The sequence below is a fragment of the Dipodomys ordii genome, unplaced genomic scaffold, assembly GCF_000151885.1.
Source record: "Dipodomys ordii isolate 6190 unplaced genomic scaffold, Dord_2.0 Scaffold8, whole genome shotgun sequence".
Lineage (NCBI taxonomy): Eukaryota > Metazoa > Chordata > Mammalia > Rodentia > Heteromyidae > Dipodomys > Dipodomys ordii.
Genome location: NW_012267224.1, coordinates 36,072,446 through 36,094,733, shown reverse-complemented (window position 1 = coordinate 36,094,733; position 22,288 = coordinate 36,072,446). Strand labels below are relative to the sequence as shown.

The 22,288-nt window shown below is 36.4% G+C and overlaps 1 protein-coding gene across 1 annotated transcript in view; it reads left to right on the top strand.

Annotated features, from left to right (window-relative positions):
* Tmprss11f (transmembrane protease, serine 11F) overlaps positions 1 to 18,781 on the top strand; it is a 54,775-nt gene extending 35,994 nt beyond the window's left edge. The window contains exons 4-10 of the mRNA XM_013008994.1: positions 7,282 to 7,349; positions 9,768 to 9,931; positions 13,308 to 13,346; positions 15,138 to 15,339; positions 16,658 to 16,917; positions 17,682 to 17,824; positions 18,623 to 18,781. Coding sequence (XP_012864448.1) covers positions 7,282 to 7,349; positions 9,768 to 9,931; positions 13,308 to 13,346; positions 15,138 to 15,339; positions 16,658 to 16,917; positions 17,682 to 17,824; positions 18,623 to 18,781 — 1,035 coding nt within the window. The remainder of the gene's footprint in view (positions 1 to 7,281; positions 7,350 to 9,767; positions 9,932 to 13,307; positions 13,347 to 15,137; positions 15,340 to 16,657; positions 16,918 to 17,681; positions 17,825 to 18,622) is intronic.
* Positions 18,782 to 22,288: the final 3,507 nt, after the last annotated feature.

The following is a 22,288-nucleotide window of genomic DNA, read 5'->3' as shown; positions in this document are numbered from 1 at the left end:
TACTGTCTCTCTGCAAGACTTGTTAGTGTCTTCTCTCAGATAGACAATGTACAGTTCCCACTGTTTCCACTCCAGAAGCCATGTAACATCTACACAGCAGCCAGAACGACCTTCAAAACCACAATGTTAACCTTTTACTCCAAATTTTTAGGATAAAATCCAAGTTCCTTACCAAAGTCTCACAAAGACATGCTTTGGCTCAAATGACTCCTCCAACTCTGCCCTCTCCTCCATGTTCACTCTAGTCTACCCACATTATTAGCCTTTCATTGGATGCCTTGTACTTTCTGTCTTTTCAAATTGGAGAGTGCTTTCTTCTTTCTGTGGTTGACTCTCATCCTTCAAGTTTCACTTAAGCATGGTCTACTTAGGAAAGTCTTCTCTTTTATGCTTCCTCAGCTACCAACCTACATTACGTTAACAATTGTTTTTATAGTAGATGTCTTTATGTTTCTTACTGTCTATTTTGAGTTGAAGGCTTGCACCATTTTTGTTCAATACTTCTTATCCAAAAAAAATAAATAAATACTCCTTTCTATATCTATGATAGTGCCTCAAACACAGAAGACTCCAAACTGATTGTGTTGATAGAATAAACAATTGACAGGAAAGGAGGCAGGTATACTGAGAGTCATGAAGGAAGACAAATGCTAGTTTTCAATGTTAAGATTAAACATAGCTGGAGAACTAATCAAACATTGAATAAAATGTTATATACTTAATTTGTACAAGACTATATGCACACCAAGGGCAGTACAGTCTTTTTCTTAGAGGAGGTTATGAACTTGTTTATGTATGGAAGTTTATACAGGGAAAAGAAAAAGAAAAAATAAGTAACATCACAATGGGACAATATGAGAGCTGCCACAGTTCCACCTTAATTATCAAAATATATGACTAGAAAGATCAGTATTTTCATTGATCGGAGGTGGAAAATCCCTGTGAGTTAGCCAGAAGCTTTCTTGAAGAGGTAAATGAAATGAAATCAGTGTTGTTGTTGCATTGGTCCTCTGCTGGAACATATTCTTCTTACCATAGCAGGAAGTACACAGAACAGGCCTGACTTACTTTCATGGGTGGAACCCCAAAGGAATTCCCTAGCAGGGAACCTCTAGCTGGCTTCCTGTCACTACTAATCTTTATTCAGGACTTAATCTTCTTGCAGTACCCAACCAAAGGGAAACTGCAAGCTCAAGCCTGCAAAAAAAGCAACAGGGTAGGTATCAGTCTATTTAGTCAGAGTCACATCTTTTGATTTGTTTTAATGTTGGAGTTCAAACAAAGGACTAGGGCATTATTTTAAGGTAAATGAATAATTTTATTGTTGTCTTACTTTTTTAATGCAATAATTACTAGAAAAATTATTCTTAGGTTTGGATCATACAAAAGAAAAGAAGACTAAATTGTATTTCTGAGGTCCTGGTAGAAAAGACAAATAGCAGTTAACATTCTCCAAAAAATGTTTACAGCAATGATTACATGCCTAAATAGGAAATTTCCCTTATCTCTCATTAAACTTTGAAGCAGAAAAGAAAAATAACCTACTAAGAAGTAGTCTTTCATGAGGTATAGATTCAGGGACAAAGAATTTTCTTCCTGCTTTTTTTTTTTCTTTTTTTTTTTTGTGGTACTAAAGATCAAACCTAGGGCCCTGCACATGGTAGGCAAGTAGTCTTCTACTGAGCTACACTCAAAACATGTATTTGGTTGATAATAGGTCTTGGGATCTCGGCGCTGTCCATGAGCTCTCCAACACTCTACCACTTTAAGCCACAGGGCCACTTCCAGTTTTCTAGTAGTTAACTGGAGATAACAGTCTGAAGTATTTTCTGGCCCAGGCTGGTTCTGAACTGCAATTGTTGGATGTCAGCCTCATAAGTAGCTAGGATTACAGGCATGAGCCACCGGCATCCAGCATTGAGGTGTTCTTTAGGAGCTTTTCTTTTTTACTTAGGGTATTCCCACTCATTTACAATGCTCCTTTACTTGATCAAAGTTTAGTTAAGCTTCTGAATCCTCTACTAGGCTCATCTGTGCAATTCATCCCTAGCACAAAACAGTGCTGTTGATTTATCAAGAATCCCATCTCTGATATGTGATCATCCTCTGTAGGTGTGCTGGCCCCTCTTTCTTCCTTTCCCCAGGTGACATATGATCTCCTTGTCCTCAGCAAGAATCTTGTTAAGTGGGTTTAACTAGAAATACTCCCTTAACCTATTGTTTTTCTTTTGTAATTTTAAATCCACAGACCCTCCACCCTGTTCCTTGTCTACAAATTCCCACTTGCCCATTCTTTGTTAAAAATTAAGCCCTATTTCTCTGCACTGCAGCGCTGATCTATGACAATGATCCTGAATAGTCTTCCTTATCAGGCTTTAACAAGAGGCATTGAGTAATTTTCTTTCATACCCTAACTCCCAACAGTTTTTCAAGCATATTAGACACTGTGTGTTGTCAATGTTACTTAACGTGGTTAGCGTAGGATCTAAAACCAGGTAGCCCAGGCTCATGTCCCAGAACTACTCCTTGTGCCACCTTAGACAAGTTTAAGCCTCAGTTTCTTCACTTGAAATGGAGCTGGTGAGACTAGTATTTTCCTCCCAATGCCCTGTGAAGTTCAAATGAAGTTCAATGCCAATCATGGGTTCATGTCCCGGAACTACTTCTTGTGCCACCTTAGACAAGTTTAAGCAACTAAGCCTCAGTTTCTTCACTTGAAATGGAGCTGATGAGACTAGTATTTTCCTCCAAATACCATGTAAAGTTCAAATGATGTTCAATGCCCATCATGAGAATAGACTTAATGCATGTAAACTAATATGTATAGTTAATGGTCACATTATTACTGTACCAGAAGCTATCCATGTTTAGAGGTCAATGCTGTAGAAGTATTGATCTGATGATGTTTCTCTTTGAATAGAATCTTGTTTTTTTTTTATAATTTAGTATGATATGTTCCTTATCTTTTCAGTAAGTATAGCAACAGTTAAAAATTTCAATGACATTTACCTAAGAGGCTGAGATAATTGAAATTTAGCTTCCTTGAAAGACAGAAGTGAGCTTAGTGAAATCCCAAATCCTATGACTCAAATCTGACACCAGCCTATGGAATAATCATCACTGTGGTATCACTCCTATGTTTTTCAGTCTCCCACAGCCTACATTTGCATGTGGCAACATAATTTCAGGTAAAGCAATGTGCTACCGTCTCCTTCCTTTTATAGAATTGTTGATTCTTAATTCAAATGCCCAAATTATTCATCACTCATGCATTGTTTCCTCTAGCTTGAACAATGTATGGAGCAATGGAGACACAAAAATGAACCAGACACACTCATAGTGGGAGACACTATTATATATCACTATGATATCTGTAGTAGAATCACAAGATGCCAGGGTGGCTTAAATAAAGGGGTGTTCAGCCACACTTTAAGGAATATAAATCAAAGCTAACTTAGTTACCATTGGAGTATCACTGATTTTTGCTGCTAAACTTTCTAAATTTGCTGCTAGTTTGGGTTGATAGTCTGTATCTTTTTTCCATCGTCTTCCTATTTGGTGTACATCTTGAGGATAAACTGCCATACCATTACAGAGCATGTCTAGGTGAAAGCTGGATTGAAAGGGAATAAAGAGAGAGAGACCTTCCCCACTCCTGTCACATCTATGGATCTTAGAAGCTGAAGTAACACATGGAATAAATTTGTCTCATGTCAACAGGCCAGAATGTCATAGCTGATGGAAGAAAACACATCTCCACTTCGCAGTGCCAGTGGAGGCAATAGATTTTATATTAGGAAATGACTATTTCTGTAGTTGTCCTTTCAGTCGGAATTTTAAAAACAATTGCCAGAGATGGTGATTAAAATATGAAGCAATCGCCAGCCTATAAGTTAGGTTGGTGACAAACTATTAAACATAAAATATTGGACAATGGTTTCATTCAATTATGAGTGGAAAAATATAAAAACCTTTTTGTTGATACTGTTACTTTTGAGAAAGGGCACTATCCTAATGGAAATCAAGAAAGGAGCTATAGTTTCAAAGACACTTTCTAACTCTATTATGATTTCTAAGTAGGTACATTTGATTTTCCTTGTTGTAAATGTTCTTTGTACTTTCCCATAGTAAATACCTTTCTTCAAGGAAAGTGGTTTGTTTATCATCTTATACAGTTAAATCGCTATTCTTTTTTTTTTTTGTATATATTTCTCTGCATTATTCTTGTTAGTGAGTTTGCACTGAAGCCTGCTCAAATTGTGTCTTGAGGAAAACTTCCATACAACTTCTTACAAATAAACACAATAAAAATAAAAAGCAACAAGAGATGAGAGGGCTTTTAAGGTAGGAGCAGAGTAAGGCAGGGACCAATGAAGGGATGAGGTTGCTTGAACTGAAGGAGACATTAGTTTGGAAGTAGGAGAATAAATACCCAGTGTTTTAGTTTAGAGCTAATGTCAGCTGCTAATATTGAGAGGGAACATCTGAGGGGAGAAAAGACAGGGTAGAAATGCATAAACATGACTTTTTGATCAACTGACTTTATACCATATAATGGGATTGAAGCAAGAGAAGTGATTTTAATATGCAGAAGGTAAAATTTACTGAACGTTGTCACTAGTTGAAGGGAGTCAGGAGGAGGAAAAATTCCCATGGGAGGGATGCAGTATTTCCTGTTCCCAGAGGCTGCAGAAAATGTGGAGCAAGTCTTGCTATGGAAGTGAACCTTATAAAAACTTATGTGGACCTGTGATTCTGACTTCTGGGTCTTGGTCCAGCATTGCTTTGACTCAAAGCTGGTGCCTTCACAATCAACTGAGCTCTCCTTAGGGAAGCAAAACCTTTAGGAAATCAGCTCTCTGAACATCCAAAATCCTTCACAGGTCTGGCTGGAAAAACTAGAGAATGAAATGATATAACAAGTGGTAAAACTGTTACTAAGTCTAAACCAGGTGTGAAATTCTCCACATCATAGAGAGATGACTAAATGATGATGTCAGAGTTACAGGAAAGAAGTTGTTAGAAGTTATGTCAAATGGTCTAATAATAGCATAATCATTTAAGGAAGCAACAGCTAGCTATGCATAATGGCCCATGTTGGTAATTCCAGCTACTCAGTAAGTGAAGGCAGGAACAACATGAGTTTGAAATGGGCCAGGCAAGACCTTATTTCAATAACAAAATTTAAAAAGGGATTGCAGAAGAAACTAAAATAGCACACTATTTTCCTAAATTTAAAACTTAGCAGGCACACACACACACACACACACACACACATACACAAAACCAACAATACTACTAACAGCAATGGACTAGATGTCTCACTCTGGAATGAGGACAGCAAACAGGATAGACTTTCTTAGAAATGAGGATGCTGCCTTAAAAAACAATATGTACTCTGAAGTTCTCCACTGCAGGATAGAACTCAATGCTAAGCTCCCTTCATTGACTGGCACATTTAGGTGATGGCCCTAGACTTGGGTGCTTGCTGCCCAGGGAAGTACAGGCTGGATTTGGGGTGAGGAAGGGAGAGGCTTGTGGAACAAATGAAAAGCTTCCTGGTCCAGAGGCTGCAAAAGTTGTTCCTGCCAGCAATGGCTCCTGGTACACAAAGAAGGGAAGCTTCTCAAGTCAAAGCAGTCTAGAATTAGAGATCTGAGCAGTGACAGCACTCACCCTCAGCCAACATTTAGCATCGGCTTTATACACTAGGAACTACAAGAGACCCAAGCTAGTTTTCCTCTACCCAAATGCTGCTAGATGACAGATCTGGTACCCTGAGTATCTGGGTAAATATGTGGCTGCTTTTCTAGGCAGTCCAGTGGTGAAAAACCGCAACTCAACTCTGCCACTGCAACTGTCTGACTCCTGAGTAGATAACCAGATGATGATTAGGGAAAAATCAGACACTGCAAGAACACAAAATGATACGTGTTAGATAGCATACAATAATACCTCTGAAGGCTGATAGTCTCAATTCTCTATCGAATCAGACTGACATATGTTAAACTCTAAGACCAAGTCAGGCACTGGTGGCTTACACCTGTGATCCTAGCTACTTAAGAGAGTAAGAGCTCAGGATCTCAGTTTGAAACCAGCTTGGGTAAGAAAGTCCTCAAGATTGTAAGTTTCTATTAATCAACCAAAAAGCCAGAAGTGGATCTATGACTTAAGTGGTAGAGTGCTAGCTTTAAACAAAGTAAGTTCAGGGACAGTGGCCAGGCTGAGTTCAAACACCTAGATCAACAATAAACAAACAAACAAATAACAATCGATTGTTGCTTAGAAGAAATGTACTTTACTGGCAAAGAGACACAGGTTAAAGTAAAAAGATAGCAAATGGAGTCTAAAGCAATGGGTAGAAACTGCATTCATATATGATAGAGAAGACTTCAAACAAAAATTAGTAGAAGAGACAAAGATCACTTTATAAAGAAAACAATCCAATAAGAAGTGATGACCATAAACATTTGTATAGTGGACATAAGTGCAATCTGTTACAGACAACATTTCTGAGCATTATAGATACCCATATAATAATAGCAGTGATAGAAATAACTCACTCCTGCCAACAGACAGATCATCCAGACAAAAATCCAACAAAAGCTTCAGAATTAAGTGACACTGCAGCTCAAATGGGCTTTACAGACAAAACCAAATGAAAATGGAAATATAACTTACCAGAGCTATATTCTATCTACATTAAAAATCAGAATGCTTTCAAAGTAAGCTAATCATACCTCAGAGTATTAGAAAAATAAGAAAAATCCAAACTCAGAGCAGTAAATAGGAATAAGTAACATCAGTTTAGAAAACAATTAAATGAATAATAAAGGAACAATAAAAAAAATCAAATAGTAGAAAGATGAAGCTTAACAAATCCTTAGTGAAACTCACCAAAAGAAAGGAGAGAAGTTGCATGAATAAAATTGGGGACCTAAATAGTATAAAAGAACAATATTTTAATTCAGTTGATAATAATTAAAATTAATGTAATCAATGATTTGTTAGAGACCAGATAAGGCATGAGATACATAATATAATATGACCTAACTATCAATTCATAAATAAACATTAAGAGTCAGGTATTGCTAATACCCCCATTTGAAAAAAGGTATAGGAATTTTAAACAGTTTAGTTCAGATTGTTCAGTTCTATAAGGATTAGCACTCAGGGTTAGTCCTACTACTGTGAAAAGTGGGGAATCAACTGAAAACCTTGTCTCTAGGTAAATGAAAGAATGACATTTTTCTTAAGACTAATTCTTTTTATTTCTATCAGATGTCTAGAATATTTCGACGTTCTTCTGGAGGAGGTCGATACATCAAATCTCACGTTATCAAATTAAGGTATGTAGACTTGATGTGTAACTTCAAATCAAAATTGTTGAATGGGGTATTTGATTAATGTGATTGCTCAATTACACTGAGAAAATCTTAGTAGCAAAAGGATTTCATATATTTTAAGCAATGCAGATTCTATTTTTTCATCTTTTTCCTATCACAATTGGAAAGATGTAAAGAGCACATGAGACATGATATGATCCTGGAAAAACACTCCAGGAAGGACAAGAAATGAGATATTGCTGCTGACACCATCTGCCCTTTAGGCATGAAACTAAGAACAAATTTGGTCATTTATATGTTTCTCATTTTTATTACATTTTTAATTTAATTTATTTTATTATAAAGGTGATGTATAGAGGGGTTATAGTTATATAAGTAAGCTAACGAATACATTTCTTATCAAATAGTGTTAACCCTTTCCCTCATTTTCTCCCACTTTCCCTTCCCCAAGACTCCTATCCTCCAATTTGTATAGTTCATTTCCAACACAGTGTCTTGTGAGTATCACTTTTGTATTGGGTCACTCTTTGTCCTTTGACTCACCATTTTGTTTTTCCCCTTTCCTTCCCCAAATCAGATAAATGTGTATACAAGACACAGGGTACCAGAATCAAATACAGTGGCAACAGGGGATAAACCAAAGAAATAAAAAAAAAAGAGAGAAAAGAAATAACTTCACACAGTACATTAAAATAAACAAAAAGACCCTCTTGTTTCCATATCCTGGAGTTCATTTCATTTAGCATCATCTTATATGGTCATATGTACATAGCTATTGAGCTATTGTGATCCTCTGCTAGGACTATATTGGACATATACTAATTATTGAAAATGAGGGAAACCATGGAGCCTATGTTTTGAGTCTGGCTCACTTCACTTGATATTATTTTCTCCAAGTCTTTCCATTTCCTTACAAATAGGGTGATGTCATTCTTTATCCATTCATCTACTGAAGGGCATCTGGTTTGGTTTCATAGCTTTGTTATGGTAAATAACAATGAACATAGTTGTGCTGGTAGCTTTAGTGTGGACTTCTTTGTGATCATTTATAAACTTCTCTTTAATAGTTTTTTTTTCTGTAGTGTCAGTGCATTTTGTTATTATTTTAAATTCTTAACTTTAATTTTAGTGAAAATTAACATACATAAGTCTGGAGTTATGGTTTGATATTAAGTTAAATACTAGAATACATTATGGGGATATTTCTTACATGATTTCTAAAAGTTCTTAATTTCATATATGTATATAATGTATATAATGTTTATGTATTACTAAGGGATCCATTTCTTTTCTTGCTTTCTTGCTGTTCCTTTTTCTGTTCCTTTATTTTCTTTGTCTTCTCCCTATTTTATACGTTCCTTCCTTTTTTCATTTCTTTTTCTTTGTCTTTGGAAATCATTCTCAAAAGGTTGTTCAAAGCTTTCTGGCCCTACAAATCACAATATTACATTGTAAATTTTAATCACCAAACTAATGATCTTTTTATAAACTTCTCTTTCATTTACTAACCAAAGTATCAAACACTAAACTATTTGTGTATTGTTACAATAAAGGCTATTTTATTTTCATAGCACAGAACTCACTGGACAGTTTTGACAATCTCCCAGAGAGGCTAAAAAAATGCATTCTATGTGCTCATAAAGCAAAGGTCTGTTCACTGGGTTTGGCAAACAAAGGTGTTATCTCTGCTATGCAATCAGAAAAATAATGATCTTGGTTATAAATTTTCTCGGAACACTTTAAAAAGCAAATTCTTTAACTTCACAGAAAGCGTGATTTCATGATCATCTCACCCAGCAAATAATCACAGCAATGAGTTAAGAAAGGGCAGAGAATCTGATCATATTAAATAATATTTATCAAAATGAACTCCAGGAAATAGAAACAGGAGGGATTTTTTTCTCTTTGTTGCTGTTTTGTTTTCTTTTCCTCTTGTCTTGTTTGTTAGTTTATAATAATGATAAGAAAGTTGTTTTTTCTTTAAGAGAAAGGGCAGAGAATGGTCTTCTTTGGGAACCGTGGGCATGGGCACTGTTCCTGAGCAATTCAGCTCAAGGCAAGAGCTCTACCATTTGAGCCATAGCTCCACTTCTGGTTTTCTGGTGGTTAATTGGAGATAAGAGTCTCACAGACTTTCCTGCTGCTGCTGGCTTTGAACTATGATTCTCAGATCTCAGCCTCCTGAGTGGTTAGGATTACAGGCATGAGCCACTGACACATGGCAGAAATATATCTTATACAGTATTTTTAGCATGTTGCCTTTATTTCTTCTACAGTGCTTCTAACTTTCCCAATTATTGGACATCCACTCTTATTCCTTTGGTCTAGAGATAATTTAAGGTATATCATCCATTATACTTCTTTAAACTTAATGAGTTGGATCAGTCATTGGCATGATTTGTCTACTGTTTTGCTCTTTAGTCCAGATGAAAAAGGTGTGAACATTCTATTAGTGCTCATGTTCCGGTACCCATCTACTGATAGTGTTGAGCTAATCAAGAAAAAGATAGAAAGGAACTTATATCAAAGTATGAAGATCAAACAGTTACCTTTGACTATAAATAAACCATCATTTACACTCACACGTAAGTCTGATTTTTATTTGCCATTTTTGTAAGTACCTCTGCTTGTCTTTATTTTTCATTGGAATTTGGTTGATTCATTCTTTCATTTATGAATTTATACTAATACTACCAATTGATGTAGAACAAAACTAACAAACCAATTGATATAGAATAAAACTAACATAAGTATTTACTATGAGGTAAAATTTGCTATTAGATTATTTCTCTTTTTTAAACTAGGGCTTGTGAGAAAGCTTGAAATATTTTTTCCTATATGAGATGAGATTGGATTCTTACTAAGCTCAATAAGATAGGTATAATTTTCACTGTTTTATGGGCAAGAAAGTTAAAAGACATTGCATGATCCAATCCCTTGGAGTAAGTAAATGTAGGTATTGTAAACCATAGATGTCTTTACAGGTCAATTCTGGGAGTTAGTTTTTTCTTTTTTTTTTTTTTGGTTGGTCATGGGGCTTGAACTCTGGGCCTGGGCGCTGTCCCTGTGCTCTTCAGCTCAAGGCCAGCATTCTACCGCTTGAGCCACAGTGCCAGTTCTGGCTTTTTTTTGCTTATGTGGTGCTGAGGAATCGAACCCAGGGCCTAATGCATGGGAAGCAAGCACTCTACCACTGAGCCACCTTCCTAGCTCCAAATCTCAGTTTTTAATAATGTCTCTACAACATGATCATATATCCTAAAAATAAAATATTTATTTTAACATAGGTCCTATGGGTTCCCTTATTTGCAATTACTAGTTTATGTTTGAGACAAGCAGAAATGGTCAGGTAAGTTGACATTAGGTGAAATGAACCCCAAGATAAGGGAGGGTGGGAAATAGGAAGGGATGGTAAGGGGAAACAAAGGAGGAGGCAATAATACTTGATAAGCAATGTACTCATTACCTTGCCCATGTAATTGTAACCCCTCTGTATGGTATTTTCACAATAAAAAAATTTTTAAATGAAGAAAAGAAGCACCAAATTAAGAGAGGTAAAATCATTTTTTCCTTCTTTTAATTTCCACATTTGAATTAATGAAACAAAACTTCTCAAACCATTTATTTGTTTTTTATAATTTTTTAAAATTTGTTATTGTAAAGATGATATACAGAGGGTTTACAGTTACATAAGTCAGATAAAAGAACATTTCTTTTTGAACAATGTCACCCCTTCCCTCACTCTCTCCCAGATTTTCCCTCCCATCCCCATTCACAAGTTGTGTAGTTCATTTTCAACCTAGTATCTTTCCCCATAAGCAATACAGTTAACAAAAACAAAAACAACAAAAATATCTATTATAAAAATTTACTGTGCTGTTGAAGTTGTAGAATTTTTATTTGACAAAAATAACTTTTGACCTCAGTCACACACAATGATCATTTATTATACAGGTTGTGTGAAAACTAAAACAAGTATATTCTGTCATTATGCTCAGTAACAAGACATGTATTGTCTTCTGCCATACACATGCCACTCATTTAAAAAAAGATATCTTTAGGAAACTTCTAGAAGAGACTGGGACCTTCCCATCTTTGAATGTCATAGATCAAAGAGAGATACCCAAGAGTATGAAGCTTTGACAATCTCACTCAATCAAAGGAGCCCAAGAAACAAGGGCTCTGTGAGCTCCTCCCACTCTTTTCTCTTCTACTTGACTATCAAAGCCAAGCCACATAAACTAGAATGTCAAATCAGCTCATTAAACAGAAATATTACTCTAACCTTCCCTGAATTTCTGTGTAGGAGATGGTCAGAAAAAAATTCTGTTGCTCAGGGCTAGAAAGGTGGCTCAGTGGTAGAGTGCTTGCCTCGCATGCTTGAGGCTCTGGGTTCGATTCCTCAGCACCATATAAGCAGATAAAGTTGTGGCTCAAGTGGTAGAGCGCTAGCCTTGAGCTGAAGAGCTGAGGGACAGTGCCCAGGCCCAGGGCTCAAGCCCCACAACTGACCAAAAAAAAAAAAATTCTGTTGATTATGAGGCCCTCCTTCCAGAGGGTACTGCCTAGGGAAGAAAGAATACTGTTGTGAAGGATCAAGAAGAGACTGAACAAATAAGACCTGTTAGGCTTCCCCTCAGTCTGTTATTTTGAGATTATCTCCTCTTGTTTATTTGTATTTCTACAATACATGACCATGTGTTTGTTGCTAGACATAATTGAAATGGGAAATTTTTTCCTGAGTTTTTGTTTCTTGAGTCCTGAAAGGCTCCTATGTTAAAAAAAAAAAAAAAAAGGAGTTTGTGTATTTTCCCATACTAATCTATCCTAGTCCACTTTGTGTCAGAACACTGAGGAACTCTATAATGGATGAATACTTTTGTTGCTGCTGTTGTTTTTTTCTCCATTCTGGGAATGTCTGTGCTCCCCAGAAGTGACAGTATGATTTTTCCACTTCCTTGCTGACCAACAAAACAGAACCGCTACCAAGTCAACCGAAATCCAGTGTAACTACGTTTAAATAAGCAGGAATAAGTAACTCTGAAATGAGAAGGATGAGACAGAAGGTGTCATAGGTGTCTGTGTCATAGGTGGGGTCTTTGCACTGTGAGAGAGCATCCTGCACTGCCCATCACACCTGTTACCTAAGCCACAAACTTCCTGGCATTCCAAGGTAGAGACAGTCCTTAGTGAGGGTTGGTTATCACTCATTGTCAGACCCAGGCCTTGAAATTGGGTCCCCAGGGACAAGTGATGCCCTTAGCTTCCTGGATTTGCTCTCTCATTGCTGGTCATTGGAATGTGCCTGAACCATCTAGTTTGATAAAGCGGTGATTGTGATGGAAATTGGGGGTTGCTTCTTCAGTTTTTGCTTAAGCGCCAAAAGAAAGCAACCAAAGGCATTGATCTATATTCATTCTTTCCTAGTTTTATATTCTCCTTCTCTTTTTTCCTCCCTCCCTCCCCTCCTTCCTTTCCTTTCCTTGCCTTTCCTTTCCTTTCCCTTCCTTTCCTTTTCTTTTTTTGTGTGTTGTTGATACTGGGGATTGAGCTCAGGGCCTTGAACTTTCTAGAAAAGTGCTTCACCACTCAGTTATATGCTCAGTCCTTTTCTTTCTCAGATAGGGTCTCTTACTTTGCCAAGGCTGGCTTTGGACTGAAATCTTCCTGTCTCTGCCTCCTGAGTAGCATGTGTGCCATCATATCTGTACATTTTCTAATTTCTTTTTGTTTCCAAAGAAATATCAGAAAATCAAATGCTATCTGATTTTATTCTCAAGTGGAAATTTACAATTTAAACCAAAAATCATATGAGAGTAGAGGTTGATTGTAAAGCCCATGTTCTTTTGAAATATGAATGTCTCAGATAATCAGCATCTCTATTTATGAAACTTTGGCAAAAATAACATGAAAATGGGGACATATTTCATGCAAATTAATTCATATGTTCATATATTACAGCTATTGACAGCAGAAAGATGCGAAATCTTCTCAACAGTCGTAAGTTCCAAACCTCAGAAGTAACTGTTAATTTCAAGTACAGATAATGTTTAAGAGCTGCAGAAAAGTTAGTTTAATTTACCAAACATTTTGATAATTTTATGCTTTTATAGACAACTCAGTCTTTTTAATCTCTTAATATTTACCATATTAAATTTATAAGTTTATATCAAATAAGTATTCTACATATTATATTATTATTCTCTTTAAAAATTGCTCCATATTCTCTCACAATTCATGAGAATGCTTTAAACTAGTAATGAGCTAAGAATTTTCTTGCCATCTTACTGTTTTCTTCCATTTTTCTAGAAGTATTTGATATGCATATTTCTTCTTCCTTTGCCATTTGCCTTCCAACACTTCAGCATATTTTTAATTTTGGTAGACAAATATATGTCCATTAAAATATTTTTTTGTTTGTTTGTTTTTTGGTCCAGTGGTGGAGCCTGAACTCTGGGCCTGGGCACTGTCCCTCAGCTCTTCAGCTCAAGGCTAGCGCTCTACCACTTGAGCCATCGCGCCACTTCCGGCTTTTTTCTTTTTGCTTATGTGGTGCTGAGGAATCGAACCCAGGGCCTTGAGCATGCAAGGCAAGCGCTCTACCACTGAGCCACCTTCCCAGCCCCTCCATTAAAATATTTTAAGAGCACTTCCTACTTTCTATGTGTGTATGAAAGTAGAAAAATAAAATTTATCAAAGTTGTCATACAAAGGGGTGATCGGGTATGGGGGAGAGGGATGGAGGAGGTGAATTTGATTGGAATACATTGGCTGCAAGTATCCAAATGTCACAATGAAATCCCTTGTTTAATTAATATATGCTAATAAAATTGTCTTTAAAATATCTTTAGGGAGACTGATTTTAAAGTTTGACCAGTTGAAGATTTGACATGGAGGAATAAGAATTTTAAAAAGCTTATCCTTTAATTTTTAGAACTTAAAGAATATAGTTTTTTTAAATATAATTAATATAGTCCTTGCAAAAGAAGTAAATTAATTCTCCTTAGTTGTGTGAAGGGCTGTCTCTCCATTATAAAGAGTGCTATTTGCTGCTGGCCTGAATCTCCTAATTTTATTCAATTTTGTTGAATTAGCAATGTAATTAGTAATTTTGTTCAATTAGCAATGTATAGTCTCCTCCATGGTTTAGTTTTCTCATCTAAAATAAATGTTGCTAGAAATGTATCTCAACCATTTAGCAGGAGATCTATACATTTCTGAAGTACAATTAATTATCCATTGATAAAATAAAAATCAAAATAGTTGGAGGATGAAGAAAAATCCCTTCCTGCACATTAGATATGTGCTAACAAGGACAGGGTGCCACAAAGGCATTGCTTGTAACAGGAACAGAAACTGCCAGAGGGATTCTCAGTTATGATGTCTGGTTGACATTATTCATCGATGAATGTTTTACAGAAACAGAAGTCAATGTTTATACTGAATTCCTTGACATATTAGCAAATATTTCTTAGACTCAACACTGTGAGTAAGCTTTGTATAAAATAACTTCAGATGCTGAGTGATATGACTATGTTAGAGTGACTGGAGCAATGGATTTCCAAAGTAATTCTACCTAATACAAATCAGGATCTCTCTCTCTCTCTTCCTCTCTCTCTCTCTCTCTCTCTCTCTCGCTGTCTCTCTCTCTGCCTCTCTCTCTCTCTGTGTGTCTCTCTGTCTTTCTCACTGTTTCTCTCTCTCTCTCTGCCTCTCTCTCTCTCTGTCTCTCTCCCTCTCTCTCTCTCTCTGCCTTTCATGAGAGCAAACTAATATCTCTTTATGTGACAGGTTGTGGGATAAGGATGACATCTTCAAACATGCCATTACCAGCATCATCTTCTACTGAACGAATTGTCCAAGGAAGGGAAACCGCTATGGAAGGGGAGTGGCCGTGGCAGGCTAGCCTGCAGCTCATAGGGGCAGGCCATCAGTGTGGGGCTACCCTCATCAGTAACACCTGGCTGCTCACAGCGGCTCACTGCTTCCGGAAGTAAGTGTAATGGAGCATTTGTGAGCATCCTTTACGACTGCTGCATTTATTCGCTCTTTGTCCCTCCATTTCTGTGTAAGGGCAAGTTTTATGTCTATTAAAAACGATCCTGGTTGTTGAGAAAGTGTGGTTGTGAAACACTTCTTGACAAAATGTCCAATGACCAAAGCAGGTTGAATTGGCCCTACTTTGTAAGGCTTGCCTCTCTCGTTCACAATGTATAAAGGGATGGAACAATTCGACTTTGGATTTCCAAATAGTTGATGAGCTCCTCAATAGGAGGCATATTAGGTTACCATAGCATGCAGAATTCTAATAGCTAGTGTCTACCTTTGAAGTGAGCTCTACAATCCTAAAACTTCTGTTTGAATAAAATCTTCCCTTCGCATATGAATAAGTAAAATGTATGACAGAATTCCCTCCTCTGGGCCCAACTTGCCTGTTTCTAGGGCAGTACTTTGGAAGCCACCAATCTTTCAGGTTTTCATTATTCTTAAAGGTTGACGATTCACCAACATTGAAATCCCTCCCTTTTAAAATTCTTTTTGTGTGTGATTTCCTTCTTCAGAATTTTCCTCCACCCAGAAGACTTGAAGTGTCTGTGTATGTCCAATTATTCTTGGTGGCAATATATTTTTAAAGAGTTAAATGGCCTTTGGAGAAGAATTAGGAGGCATAAAAAAAACCAATAGATTTTGCCTGTGATCTAAGTTGTGGGAGGGCAAAGTGTCTGTGAGAGCAGTTTATAAGAGAACAAGCCATGCTAGATCAAAGAGGAGCATGGCTTGTTGTTAGGTCAGCTTAGCCTTGAATACAAGGGAGGGGACTGGGTACAGGTGAAGAAATAACTGTGTGTACACATGAGGGCTTACACAGCAGACAACATCTACCTAGCCTCAAAAAGCACAGTACAGGCCAGTAAACAAGAGCCAACAAGTAAGTCATAAAATGAAAACAAATGAAGTAATTGATGCAAAGGCATAATGCCTATTGATATGCATAGTATTTAAAACAAATAAAAATGTCTACTCAACTCACTGAAATTGAGAAATAAAGAAGAAGCAAAATCCAAAGAGTTCCTAACAAGACAGGAACTTAAAGTTTGAAAATGAATAAAGCCAACTAAATAAATTGTGTCTAATTATTTAATAGTAGGAAGTATTTTTCCTATAAAGTCATCAAGTATAAAGTCTCTAATCAGAGGGCTCTCTCAGGAGTAAAATTCCAAAAGTGGAGTAGAAATACAGTTGCATTTTTCATTTTATTAAAGGATAAAGTGAAGCATAACAAATCTTTTTTTTTTTTTTTTGTCTTCCAGGAATAAAGACCCAAGTCAATGGATTGCTACTTTTGGTACAACTATAACGCCACCTGCTGTGAAACGAAGTGTGGGGAAAATTATTGTTCATGAAAACTATAAACGAGAAACAAATGAAAATGATATTGCTTTGGCTCAGCTAACTAGCCGTGTTGAGTTTTCAAATATAGTCCAGAGAGTTTGCCTTCCAGATTCGTCTATGAAGTTGCCCTCAAAAACAAGTGTTTTTGTCACAGGTTTTGGGTCTATTGTAGATGATGGTAAGCATTCAACCTAGTTTTGTTAGTACAAAAATGTCTTCAGGTTGAACAAGCTTTTCATAAAAATAATGCTAATGCTTCCTACATGTATGTCCTTGGGCAAAACGGAGTGGTGGGTTGAAAAGTTAAAGAAATAGAGCTCAATCTTTGAGTTTACAAATGAAGTACTGGTAAAGGGGGATGACTGATATAGAAGAAAAGGATATGATATCAGAAAGAACAAAATATTATAGGAGTAACTAATTAAAAATTATATACTTCCTAGATACATATTTTGATCAGCATCAAACTCTTAACAGTAGGTTTTTGTTGCTTATTTGAATCAATTCTCATTTTCATAAGCATCTGTGATGTCCATAAATGTGAAAATAAGGTATGAATATTTTGAGAAATCTTATTTTTGTTAATTAACAGTAATCTTAATCTAGCACTTTTTCTAATGTTGCTGTACTGAGGCTTGAACTCAGAGCTTTGGGCACCCTACCACTTGAACCATACATTTAGCTCACCTTTCTGCTAGTTATTTTGGAGACAGAGTTTCCTAGATTTTTCTGGCCAGGCTGGCAGATCCTCCAGGTCTCAACCTCCAGACTAGCTAGGTTACAAGTCTGAATCACCAACACACTGATGTGTGTTTTTATATGATATATGTTTTGTGCTTCTACCTCTGAGAGGATACAATTTATGTGTCTTGCATGTTTTATATGCAATTATCTTTGAGAGACACTGTTTTGTTAACCTGTGTGCGTATGTTTGTATAATAGGACCAACACAAAATAAACTCCGGCAAGCCAGGGTAGAAACCATAGGCACCGATGTGTGTAACAGAAAGGATGTGTATGATGGCCTGATAACTCCAGGGATGTTATGTGCTGGATTTATGGAAGGAAAAGTAGATGCATGTAAGGTACGTTCAAAGTTAAGGTCAAAACTTCAAAAGAAATGTTTTCACCAGCTACTAACGTTGGCATATAGTTTATCTTGGAGGAAAAACAATGACATCTATTTCACCAAGAGCTCAGTTTATTTAATAATCCTAACAACAAATATCCTTGTATCAACTATTTAATGTGACTCGAGCCAAAGACAAAACACTTCCAGTTATAGAGTGAGATACCCCCACTGCCATAATTATCCCCATTTTTCGAATAGGAAATGAATCTATGGCTTCCACTTTTGCTCTTCACAATTTTATGCTGTATTATTTTATTAAACAAAATATCATATTTTCCCTCATAAAATAATGAGAAATGGCATTAATGTAAAAAGAGATTGTTGGGGGAACAGCAAAAGGACAGAATGCAAAAGAAGCATGTAAAAGAGCATGTATAATTGATTGACATTATACATTATATATGTATGTATACAGACCTATGTGCATATAACTATACAGGTACACACACACACACACACACACACACACACACACATATATTTGTCAAAAGGCACCATAAAACACATTTGCACATTTTTACATTTATGGATGCTAGTAACATAGCTCATTAAAAAACATCAACTTCTAAACAAGACTCAGAAAGCTCCACAGGGTTTATAATCTCCTATCTCTCCAGTCCTCTCCTCTAGTTCCCTTCTTGCTAGCCTCCTCCCCAACTCTGTCATCTCTCAGTGTTTACAATACTGTTCCATCTGCTGAGAATGTACTTCTTTTCCATTTGCATTTCATTTTCCTTTGTTTTCGTTCCAGGGCGATTCTGGTGGCCCTCTGGTCTATGACAATCGTGACGTCTGGTACATTGTTGGTATCGTAAGTTGGGGACAATCATGTGCTCTTCCAAAAAAACCTGGGGTGTATACCCGAGTGACTAAGTATCGAGACTGGATTGCTTCCAAGACTGGCATCTAATGTAGATGGTCCCATGAGTTATATGGTTCATGAAACTGAAACACTTACCTACATATTGTATATTATTATTTAGATTCATGAAGGTTGAACCAGTGTTTTTGCTAGATGTCAGGAAACTCTTCAGACCTGGACCAATTTAACATGTGGTGACTTCTTTGTATGAATAAGACCAAACTCTACCATGAGGGAAGAAGACACAGCAACGGACAGGAAGCACTGATTCCTCACTCACAAAGCAAACTGTGACACCTCTTAACGAAATGAATACCTCCCTCCATGGAGGATGGGAACATCATTTTCTATAGGAAATGAAGTACTGCTGGGCTGCCACAATCTTACCTCAGATGATATGTAGAACACCAGGAATTCTTGTTGGAAATAGGAAATGTCAGTCTTCCCTGAGGATTCAGGGCATCATCATTCTAAAAGTGATGACAGGACATACATTGGATAGAATGAAGGAGCACGGGGCCTGCAATATAACTTGAACTCTCAACCTGTATTTCTATGTAACAGTACAGAGCAGCAGAGTGCTGTCATTAACCTCAGGAACTATCATTTATTGAAATGTGTCCGAACTTGCCATCAATGTTTCAATATGCCCTCAAGCACTAGCTTTGGGAAGCATATTGTGTTGTTAAGAAGTATTTATGATTTACTCTTTTTAATAGTGTCTTGCCATTCCTACATCAAATTAAAGCCAGCCTAGAAAAAAAAGAAAACAAAAGACTCATTGGAGCATTTTTTATGAATATAAAAAGGACGTAAAGCTGAGCTGGTTTCAATAATTACTAGTACAGCAGAGTGCTAAGTTCTTCATGGAAGAAACTCTCTAATGATTTATCTAGAAATTATATCAGCCTATGGCTACTGGTGCTTTTTATTTTTTTATGTCTTTGGCTCTCTTACTGGTTGAGTGGCCATTGTGAGGTTGTGTGTGCTTTGTCTAAAAACACCGAGCATAATGTTTGGCATATGTAGGGCACTACATAAAAGAAAGGATCCACGTTTTAATATTCAAGAACTCAATTTAGTTAAATAAAGGAATGGCCTTGAAGTTTACCTGTAGCTGAAATTATAGTGTTGGACCTAGTGAAACAGCACAGATTGCCTTTGGACTAGGCTTCTGGGAATTTGAACCCATGCCACATATACACTTTGTTCTCATGCAAATCACCTAATTTTTCTGTTCACTGGCTTCTTCATCTGGACAATGGGAATAACAGTGATGCTACCTCACATGCTTGTTACGAGGATTAAATGCATTATTACAAGTATCGCTGCTGTGACTGCACAGAGCAAGCCCTCAAGATGGATATGCTACTATTGATCATAACTACTTTGCTTTGGATTCAATAAAACTGACTATATTTGTAAAAACAATTGCTCCTTTCTCCTTTAAGACAGCACAATTGATTTTATCATATGCTAAATGACATTGTAAAAATATAGGTGAAGGATTAGACTTCCAAAATCACTTTCATGACTCCTTAACTTCCTTTGAAATACATCTACTTACAGACAAGTAATCTATAGATCATTTAACTACAGGAATGTACCACTTGTATTCATTTTCCCACCTTCATCCGGGCACAATTGTTGCTCTGATCTGTCAGAGGAAAACCTGGCCTATCTGTTTTCTTAATGACTGAAAGTTTTGTTGGTTTACATGTATATGGGTTTCTATGTAATAATATATGTAACCAAAATAAATACAACTTAAAAAGTGGCCTAGATACTACTATTTACTTCTCAATAAGATGTAAGCATAGAAAGGTTTTGCATTAACACCTCTTCTTTTTCTTTTTTCTTTTTGTGTGTGTGAGTGCGTGCGCGTGTGTGTATACATGTGCATGTGCATATGCATGTGCTCACATGCGCTTGTCCTGGGGCTTGAACTCAGGACCTGGGTGATGTCCCTGAGCTTTTTGGCTCAAAGGTAATGCTCTACCATTTGTGCCACAGCTCCACTTCCAGCTCTATTTCTTGATAGTTAATTGAACAGTCTCATGGACTTTCTTGCTCTGGCTGGCTTTGAACCACATTCCTCAGATCTCAGCCCCCTTAGTAGTTAGAATTACAGGCATGAGACATAAGCACCTAGCCACTCCTCCCTTTCAAAGAGGAAATGTCTTCAAAGTTCTGAGTTAATGATTAGTAATAACTATCATCAGAGAAAGCATGGTAAAACCATTCTTACACTTCAATTGCTTAACTTCTCATAGTCTGCATATAGCATAGACATATCTAAAGATTTCTAAAAAAATTGGCAAGTAATAAATGGGCTTGATTAATGTTAGACTTTTATATATATATATATATATATATACATATATATAGTAAATATCTCTTTTGGTACACAGAGGAAAGCAAATCTGTCTATCAACAACTTACCTTCTGCTTTGTAAGTTCTAAAACAGTTCATGTATACTTTTGTGTAATTTTATTTATGTTTCATAAGACTATGACAATGTTTTATATATGAAGTTTCTATAAAACTATGTATACTGATTTAAATATTTTCATGCTTAATTAAATTAAAAAACATTTTAACACAAATGAAAAGAATAAATACAAAAGGCCATAAGGAAACCTGAGAAATGGAAAAGAGAATTTTTAAATGGCATTTATGTATTTGGAGTTTTGGTATTTACTGATGGGATATTCTAGGAATCATGTAATATCTTTTATCTCATGTTTTATATCTGTTAAAAGGAACAATAAACTATAATGGGTTGTGTGGGTTTTTTTGATAAATAATACAGTTGAAAAGTTAAAAATGTTTAAAACCTGCTCAGAAGATATAATGTATATTATTGTATTAATACAGATGGTATTGAAAATATAATAAGATTATAAAAAGCTTAATTTGTGCTTTTCATAGTGTTGGCATTTGTATTGCTTTGTGGATTTTGTAAGCAAATATGTGGTTTAAAATAAACAAGTAAAAAACAGCAACAAACATTAGGTTTTCCTGGGGAAAAAAACATTAGTAATTTCACTAAGCTCTATACTTTTTTCTACACTCTTTCAGATTCATTGTTTTCAGAGATAGATCAGATGCACTATTAATGCAAAATAAAATCATTGCAGAATCTTAATTCTCATGACTGTCATAAGAATGAAGGGTTTGGGCTGGGAAGCTGGCTCTGTGGTAGAGTGCTTGCCTCGTACACACAAGGCCCTGGGTTTGATTCCTCAGCACCATATAAGCAGAAAAAAAAAAGATGGAAGTGGTGCTGTGACCCAAGTGGTAGAGCGCTAGCTTGAGTGGAAGAGCTGAGGGACAACGCCCAGGCCCAGAGTTCAGCCCCACAACGGACAGAAAAAAAAAATGAAGGGTTAGTATCCAAATATAGAACAACATTGGATCAGAATTTTTAATAGTCAACTATTGTTTTTTTCATTATTCAACAAGAAGAATAACATAAATATATTAACGGGAATTTAGCTTTTCAATGTAATAAACTCGTGTGTGTGTGTGTGTGTGTGTGTGTGTGTGTGTGT